This window comes from Antrostomus carolinensis, unplaced genomic scaffold (genome assembly GCF_000700745.2).
Source record: "Antrostomus carolinensis isolate BGI_N321 unplaced genomic scaffold, ASM70074v2 scaffold7892, whole genome shotgun sequence".
Taxonomy (NCBI): domain Eukaryota; kingdom Metazoa; phylum Chordata; class Aves; order Caprimulgiformes; family Caprimulgidae; genus Antrostomus; species Antrostomus carolinensis.
In genome coordinates this window covers 7,715-16,529 of record NW_010297504.1, presented here as the reverse complement: position 1 = coordinate 16,529, position 8,815 = coordinate 7,715, and the positions used below count along the sequence as shown (strand labels likewise).

Below are 8,815 nucleotides of genomic sequence, written 5' to 3'. Positions count from 1 at the left end.
CTCCCCATCCTGTCGCCGTTTTTGCCCTCCGTGAGCGTGCAGGCACCCACTAGAAATTCACCTTTTTGTCAGTGGTCTGCAGGATTTGGGGTCCCTCGGTGGGAAATAAAAAGATTTCATTTTAAAGCAAAGAGATAAAAAGATTTCATTTTAAAGCAAACAGATACTATATAAATACTATAAAATATATAAATATATAAAATACTATAGGTGGATATTTCCCCTTGGTAATTTTGTTTAGAAGTTGAGGGTTTCCTCTGGTGAAGAAATATTATGTGGACAGCTGGCAGCATGTAAAGATCTCTTGAACAGCAAGAAAAAAGCAAAAGGGAGGAGTTTTTTTTATAAAAACTTGGAATAAAGATTTTATATTTTTTTTTTAAAGTCGAAGAGGCAATAGTTGAGACAATGAATGTTGTTGTTAGAGATTCAGCATCCTCTATTAGAGGGGTTTCCAATTAGCATCTGAAATTATTAGATTGAGGAAGAAGAATGTTGTATTGGACAGTTCTGGGGTTTGACAGTTCTGATGTTGTCTTGTTTTTCCTCCTATAGCAAAAGTTTTCTTGAACAGGGCTGGGATCCTGAGCCTTTGGGTGCTTTTTACACTATCATTGAGAAATAGAAAAGAAAATGAAAAAGGCATTTACCATTTTCTTTGCAGAAAGAGATGTGGAAGCTTTTTTTTATTGGCTGTTTTTTGGGGTTTTTTTTCATTCTTTTATACTCTTATTGTCAGGCCCATATAAAAAAATATATATTTTAGAGCTTTATCCTTTAGTGTAGCCCTTTACCTAGTGATAAATCATTGAGTTATAAGATGTTTAGTGTTTTGGTGAGGACAGCAGTGTTGTGCTGTGTCTGATTTTAGTAAGGTGTGAGACACAGCGTAGAAACCACTATTTTTACCCAATTTCCCAAGATGGGTTTGCAGCACAGATTTTGTGCAGTGTCATGTATCTATGTGTGCTTTTAAATCAAGAAAGATCTTTAAATGATACATTTTTTTTCCCCCCCCCTCTGTGAATTGTACCAGCAGGATATAAATAACAGCAGAAGGTGCTGAGAGGAGGGCCCTGTGTCGCTTCAGCTTGGGTTGGTTTGGGTTGTGTTTGGCCTCGAAGCAGAACAACGTGTGTGTGTGTGTGTGTGGAAGTACCCTGGCCACGGAGTTCATTGTGTGGGAGAGCCAAGTACCAAGAAATAATTGTTATATCAGTAAGCACGGAATATTTAGGTTGAATTGGGATAATTAAACTGGAATTGGGACAATTAAACTGGAAGAAAATTCCATTCAGTGGATCTTTTGAGCTTTGACTGTGCAGTGAGATGATCAAATAGTCCTATGTAGTCAAACCAATATTTTTATAATGATATTTTTTCTGTGTGACGAAGAAGAGATGCTTTGTGTCAGAGTGATTTCTGATGCACTGTGATATGTCGTACTTAAAACCAGAATTGAAATTAAATCTCTCGCCAGGTACCAGAAATACTACATAAAAATTGAGAATATCTTTAGAAAAATCAGATGTAGTTTTACCTTTAGGCTTGTATTTGAAATTTAGTGGTGGTGTTCTGCTGTGATAGGACTGCTCATGTCTCTGGCTGCAAGCCATCTTTGAGGAAGGGTGACTAGAGGAAGTTCTCGCATCACATAGTGTAGGAGAGGGGCAGGCAAGGGCACCTCAAAGGTCTGAAGCATGAGAGATGGATGTTCTCACTGGCACAGGACAAATGGTACATTACTCAGTGGCCTGGAAAATTGCTCTACTTGTATTTAGGGTTTTTGTTTTTGAGAGTTGCATCAAGCACAGAGACCTGATAAGAATATTAGTATTCATTTTAAAGCTTGTCACGTGACCTGTTTATGAGCTTCCTCATTCTTTTTGTTTGAAAGAATACTTCTACGTACGAGTTCTTACTGTTTGATGACTCAGTAGGAAGTGAAAGAGTCGGTGTAAACCACAGTGAAATGGAGAAGAAACTATATATGGTAAAACTTGTTACATACGTGGTCTTGCACACAGGCAAGCTCAGTAGCTATTCTTAAAATATTTTGAATGCGTAGCAAAATGTGTGCAAAAATGAACAGTGATGAACTCTTGGCTTCCTTCCAAAGATGCACAAATTCCTGGGGTGTTGGTGTTTGGGAGGTGGTGTGTACCAAGCATGGTACTGACAGGATTTGGTTATTGTTTCACAGGGTGTGCACAGTAAGAGGTGGAAGAGAAACGAGTGCGCTAGGCTTACATTTGATTAGAAGGTTTCAAATTGAGAGTGGCAGGAACAGTGAGTATTTAATGCCTGGCGCTGGAGAAGAGAAGCGGATTATGTTCCAAACTGTACTGCAGTTTATAACATTTCATTGAAGATTTTGGAGGATCTTCTATCAGGGACAGGAGGGAGAAGTATCTTAGGTTTCTTGTATCCCTTCAAAACTGTTCAAGATCGATTATGTGAATACATTTGTGTTTCTTAGGTGGATTTACCTGTTGGTAGGTTTACCAAGCCTGCTTCTTCAGCTGTGATATCCAGTGCTAGGTCATCACCACCCTACCCAAACAGTCAATATCGTGTCAGGAAGAATCACAGAATGGTTTGGGTTGGAAGGGACCTTCAAAATTCATCTCATTCCAACCCCCCTGCTGATGACACCTTCCACTAGACCAGGTTGCTCAAAGCCTCATCCAGCCTGGCCTTCAACACTTCCAGGGAGGAGCAGCCACAGCTTCTCTGGCCAACCTGGGCCAGTGTCTCACCACCCTCACTGCAAAGAATTTCTTCCTCAGATCTAATCTAAACCTGCCCTGTTTCAGTTTAGATGAATAGTGCAGTGGGGATGCTCTCATTGATGGGGAAGCTGATGTACAAAGCTGACTTGTTCTCATCGTCACCAAATTTTCATGTAGCCTGGGGGAGGGGGTAAATTTCAAATTTGAAGGAGAATCATAGAATGTTGTGAGTTGGAAGGGACCCACAAGGATCGTGGAGTCCAGCTCTTGTTCTAGCATAGGACAATCAAGTTAAAATTTTGCCCCATCTGTCTACCTTTGAGTTCACCAAACTTTGTAAAAATACCATTTTTAAGATGCTCTGTTCCATCCTGAAAGAGGTAGAGAACAGACCACGAATGTCCAAGCTTAATCTTACTCATTGTAGTTCACATGAATTAAATCTGATTTCGATTGTGTTTTAGGCTGGTTGGAGACATGACAGCCTGCTTTGATAATCTAGGGTTTGTTAATTGCCAACATCGTTAACTTGCTGGGAAGGTGTGTCAAGGCCTTAACGTGGGAAGGGGCTGGGAGTTACTACTCCAGGGCAAATAGTAAGAACTTAGAATAGTATTTTTGTAGGTCAGCATTTTCTAGGTCAGCGTAGTTTTATGTGACTTTGAGAGTTATTTTTAAGGTTGACCAAGAGGCACTTACTGATTTTATGTAGTAGGCGTTTTGGTTGCGTATCTTGGTGGTTGCTGCATAAACCTCGGGGTTCATTTGCCCAGTCAGCAGGATTTAAAAGTGTAGGGAGCAGAGCTTCTTGAGGGATGCTCCAGGAGCTCAGGTTGTAAAGGTTCCTTTAGATGTTACTGGTCCTGTTGCTCTGTTGACCAACACGGTTGGTGATGACTGGGAAGAAGTTGCTTCATGCTGGGGGAAAGGAAAGGAGGAAAAGCTGTGAGGAAATACATGAATGTGAAGGTGCATGAGCTACCTGAGCTAACTATGGTTGTACTTGGAACAATTAATGAAACCCTAAGCTGGAGGATGGGATTGTGTGGGTTGTTTTATAGAACTTCCTTCTTGCTTGACCAGATCTTACACAGTGGAATTTCTAACAAGCATACTTAAATGTTGTAGTAACAACAAATATTGTGTGATTGCCCTGAATGCAAAGTCTGAAAGGGAGCTTTTTTTATTTTTTTTTATTTTTTTCTTTAAACTTGGACTCAGCTCAGTCCTTCAAAATGTCTCATATGTTTTATCTGATAGAAAACTTTTGATAAAGTCGTCAGGTATATTCAGGTAGTGTGATCCAAAAATGCTTGTGGCTACTCTTTGCTTTCTCAAGGCAGCACTGCATTCTTGAATACACAGATAAGATCTGTATAACTCCTAGGTCCTTCTGGCCTTAATATAAGCAAAAGAGTGGAGAAGTACTGGCCTTTTCAGAGAACATGGATTGAAGGAGAATGAGCAAAGTGAGTTTGAGACACAGCGTCATTCTTCAGGTATTCCAAACAGTTCTGCCTTTGGAGACAGCAAGCATGGAATGGGTGAAATAAATCAATGTCACCAAAAGCAGCAACGTCGCCTTCCCCCTGTATTAGCCCAGCTTTAATTAAAACATCTCTGGGCTTTTTCTGTACCTGGCTTTATTAATTTCTTTCTGAAAGAGGTGCCCTTTTTCCTGCAGTAAGGTGAGTAATTTAGAGCAGCAGAAAGTGACTGTTCATTTTACTGTTGCTGTAATGGCAGAATTCCCCTCAGCTGCAATTTTGCTGTGATAATTGTTCCAGTTTTCAGACTTCACTTCAAAAAAAATTCAATGAACGTTTGGGAAATTCTAGCAGATGGCTTTTAATGCAACCTGAAATGGATAATTAAGCTTTGAGACCAGGTCTCACAGAGGCTGTGAATTGTCTGTCCTTGGAGGCTTCCAGCACCCAACTGGTCAAAGCCTGGTCTGAATTCAGCGTTGACTGCTTTGAGCTCAGTGTTGGAGGAGACACCTCCTGAGGTTCCCTCCAGCCTGAATGATCCCATGGTGCTGTGTTACCACTGTTACACCTAGATGATTGAGTAATTTTGCAGGTGAAAATGCGTACTGTTTAGTTTGGGACTGCAGGATTTTGTTCTGGCATGCTGATATAGCACAGTATGCATCAAAAAAAGAGAAGCCTGCTCTGGATGAACTGCAGGCAGAACATCGGAGTGTGAGACACGAACGAGTAGGTTAGACAAAAAATGTAAGTTGCTGATCCCCATTAGCTAAAATTATAACTTCTTCTGGCACATTTAAAGTTCTTGTTTTACAATTGAGCTTCCTCTAGTGATATATATATATATATTTATTTTTAATTGCTCAGTTAATCCTCACTGTTTTCTTAGTGTATATACTATCTCAGGACCCAGCAGTATAAAGCTTCCTTTCGTACATACTTGAGTAACAAACATGTCAGAGTATCCTGTCTGGTGTGAACTACCATCAGCTGAGGTTTTGGTTGTGCTGTTGGTTTCAGAAGTGCTTACTGCAAACTCAGATCTTTATCCTTAAAAGAAACCTTGGAAAATTAGGAAACTCTGAGAAATCCATCTGAATCGTACAGACTATTTGCTAGTTCACTGTTAAATACTTCTCATAACAGTGTAACACCTGAATTCACAAGGGTTAGGGTTTTTTTTCTGGTAGGTAATTTGTTATGCTGCTGTGTGCTCTAATTGGAGAGGCAATTTAATTTGGTCTCATTGGGTACTCATTATAAGGTGATCAATTACAAAACGATGGATTTCAGTTGCTAGAGAACTTTTTTATGGAGTAGCAGGAAATCTAAATTCAAATACTGGGCTCTTTTACACCTTTCAATGTACTCAGTTGTTTTAATACTGTTTCTCAAAAATCTGGCAGTCTGATTCAGAAAACATTGAGGAAAATACCTTAATTCCATTTAAAGATCTGTGCATCATGTGAAATGTGAAAAATTGATTTGAAAATATCAGTCCAATTGTTTTCCAGTGGGATACATGCTCCTAAATTTGGGCTTCTAGTTTTTTACCCCAAACCAGGTTTCTATTGTTAAGCAAAAGTAATATATATTCTAATAAAATTATTTCTTCTTTTTCAGTTTGTGAAATGTGGCTATGCCGGCTCAAATTTTCCAGAGCACATTTTTCCAGCTTTGGTTGGAAGACCCATTATAAGATCAACTGCTAAAGTGGGAAACATTGAAATCAAGGTAAATTTTTTTTCATTATTATTCCTTTCTGGCAGATAAAAATATTTAGGGCAGCTTTTGACTTATGTAATGATTGGAAATGCTTTTTCCTTAATTCCCCTTTATGCTGTTTCAGTATCTCTTGATTCATTTCTGCATTGGGTTTTAGCCTGTCACAAACTACAGAGTTACTAAGAGAGTAATCTAAAGCACTGGAGACCTTCAGATAATAAAACTGAGGAGGCAGCAGGTAGGGCTCAGGTGGTTCTGGGTGAAAAGGAGCTTCAGATGCTAATGTGTAAATGGTATCAAGATTAGATGGCAGAAATCAGACAGAAGTGGTTGATGTTTGTCACTGAGCTGTACTGTGAGATTCCAAGACAATGCTGAAGAACTGCTGGAGCTTCCAGATCTTTCTATACTGTTTGCTTTCTGCTCACAGCTGATCATCTGTGATCTTGTACGAGATGTTTAACCTTGGTTGTGTTTGCATTTCATTGTTTCTATTGCTTTTGTTTTCTTTTCTTTTTGCTGTTGATAGATGTAGGTACTCCACAGCAGGAGAGATGGAGAGGCTGTGTTCAGACTGCTTCATTTTGGGATGTTATTCCAAGTTCAGAATGGGAGGGGAACAACTCTTTGAGAATCTTTTTATGACTTCTGGGGAGCTATCATTTCTCACTTTAATTAGAGTAATGCTTCAAGTGTTAATAGTTGCTCCTTTAATATAGGCTTCAGTAAATGTCTTGGCCCAGCTACGGTCACATCCTCCCTTCTTGCTTGTAGCCATGCATTCTCACCTTGTGCTGGTGTTCCTGCTTGTGCAGTCATGTGGTGAGCTGCTTTAGCGAGCTGATCGAGCTGAAAAAGAGTGATTTCTACATCAGGTAAAGTTTTGACTGCCTCACTAGACAATTGTGCAAGCTCCAGTCTGAGAGTGAGGCAGAAGCAGGAACCTGAGGGAGAAGCAGGAGGCAATGCAGAACTGTGGAAGCCCTCACTTTGGCCAGTGAAGGTCAGGTAGAAGCACACGTGTACAGGCTTTCAATTTTGCTTTCCCTGTTGGTTCTGAACAGCAGCTCAGTAAAAAGGAAAAAAAAAATTAAAAAATCTACCCACTGTGGCTCCTGATTTTCAGAACCTGATTGGTAACAGGAACTTCAGTTACCTGATTTCTACTACTGCCTGTAAAAAGTTCGTAGTACCAGCAGAAGGCCATACTAGGAAGTCAAGAGGATGAAAGACATCAGACCTATCAGACCTTTCCAAAATGCCTTTTTTTTTTTAAATATGGCAGCACCACTGACCTTGTGTCAGCTGGGACAATTTGGTTGAAGGGATGGAGACCTTTCACAGTAGATGGGAGTTTTGTAAGGAGAGGGAAAACATCTTTCTCTTCCAAGATTTGGAGAGGTGTTTCTTCAGATATCTACTTGAACCTAACGTGAAAATTTCTTCAAGGAGGTCTTGGTAAAATTTCATGGAAGTTATGCACTGATTTACAAGTCTTGAGTCCAAGAAAAATTCTCTTGCATGAAATCTCATTGTCAAAGTCATGTTTTCTTTCCAGCTGGTCTGATATAGCCTGTCCTGCCAGTTTTGGTATCCTCTGATTATCTGATAACGTACTTTAATAATCATTACAGGTGACAGTGTTGAATTGGAAAGATAGGAGGTGGAAGTGGGTAGTTGCTATGAGATCAGGGCAAAAGAACCAGTAAACAATAATTTTGCATGGATTGCCCAGCTTCTGCTTGAGCATGGATCATGTTGAGTGTATTTTAGAGAGTATAAACTGTGTCTAGATTCTTCCTAGAAGTTTTATAGCATCTGCCTATGATAGCTTGTCACTCTTTCTTAAGGAAACTGTGTGTCAAGAGAAGAAATCCCTGCCACAGATACTTTGAGTATCCCAGTAGGATAATACAGTAGGAGGACTTGTTAAGTGTGAGTGCTGTTTTTCTTTGTGAGATTCTTGCAGACGTCCTCAAAAAGTGTATTTTAGCAGATAAGTTTTATGCCAAAATTAAATTCTAGCCATTCACTGCAAGGTCTTACAGGATAAGCTTAAAACCGAGTAAAGGAAGCTGGCAAGAAGATTATCAGTTTAACTTTTCAAAACTATTCAGAAAAGCTGTCATCCCTGTGAAATTTAGAAACTCCCTGAAAAGAGTCTGGAAGCTGATCAGAACAGTGGTTGTCATCGATCTATTGAGTTACCAATTTCAAGTTGCTTTGTCCATGTTTTCCTCCTGGGTTCTCATTTCAGCCAGCAGCAGGGTTATAGCTTTTTCTCCTACTCCGAGTCCCCAGTTTGGGACATAAACACAAAAGTTCAGTTGTTCCTGATGTTATTTTGCTTAAAGTGGCAACCTTAAAACTCTGAAACCAGAAGCACAGGTGCTGCTCTTAGCTTTTACTGACTTACTAATCTTTGAAGCGGGTTTGGGTGTTAATAACCTTCTTAGGAAGGCAGGACTGATGAGTAGCTTTAACCAATTAAAACAATTAGGATTTTAGGGCAGATCAAACCTGCTGAGCCATAGTCCATGTCCTACAGTTCTGCTCAGTACTGCTGAAGACAGCCTGGAGAAGGTTGTTCTCTGGATTTGAAGTGAGGAAGAGGACCGTGCTCTGAGCAGCCTCTCTGGTACTGCCAGAAACCCTACGCACTTTCCTTCTGACACAATTTGCAGAATGAGGATTTGCCCTTAATGGTGCTGACAGTTATCCCGTGGCTTTTGACAGTTCGGGTGACTCACATTTAATCAAAGGAGGAGAAAATCTCAAGGGTCGTGAAAATGGCTCTAGGATAATTTTGGACAATGTTTGTACACATGTGCTTCAAATATCTCATAGTGCTTCCTGGCTGCTTTAATT

General features: G+C 39.9%; 1 protein-coding gene across 1 annotated transcript in view; it reads left to right on the top strand.

Moving 5' to 3' along the window:
* Positions 1–1,897: 1,897 nt before the first annotated feature.
* Positions 1,898–8,815, top strand: part of LOC104520444 (actin-related protein 2-like) — a gene marked incomplete at both ends in the record, with an annotated part of 14,163 nt that continues 7,245 nt past the window's right edge. The window contains 2 exons of the mRNA XM_029083534.1: positions 1,898–1,993; positions 5,846–5,956. Coding sequence (XP_028939367.1) covers positions 1,898–1,993; positions 5,846–5,956 — 207 coding nt within the window. The remainder of the gene's footprint in view (positions 1,994–5,845; positions 5,957–8,815) is intronic.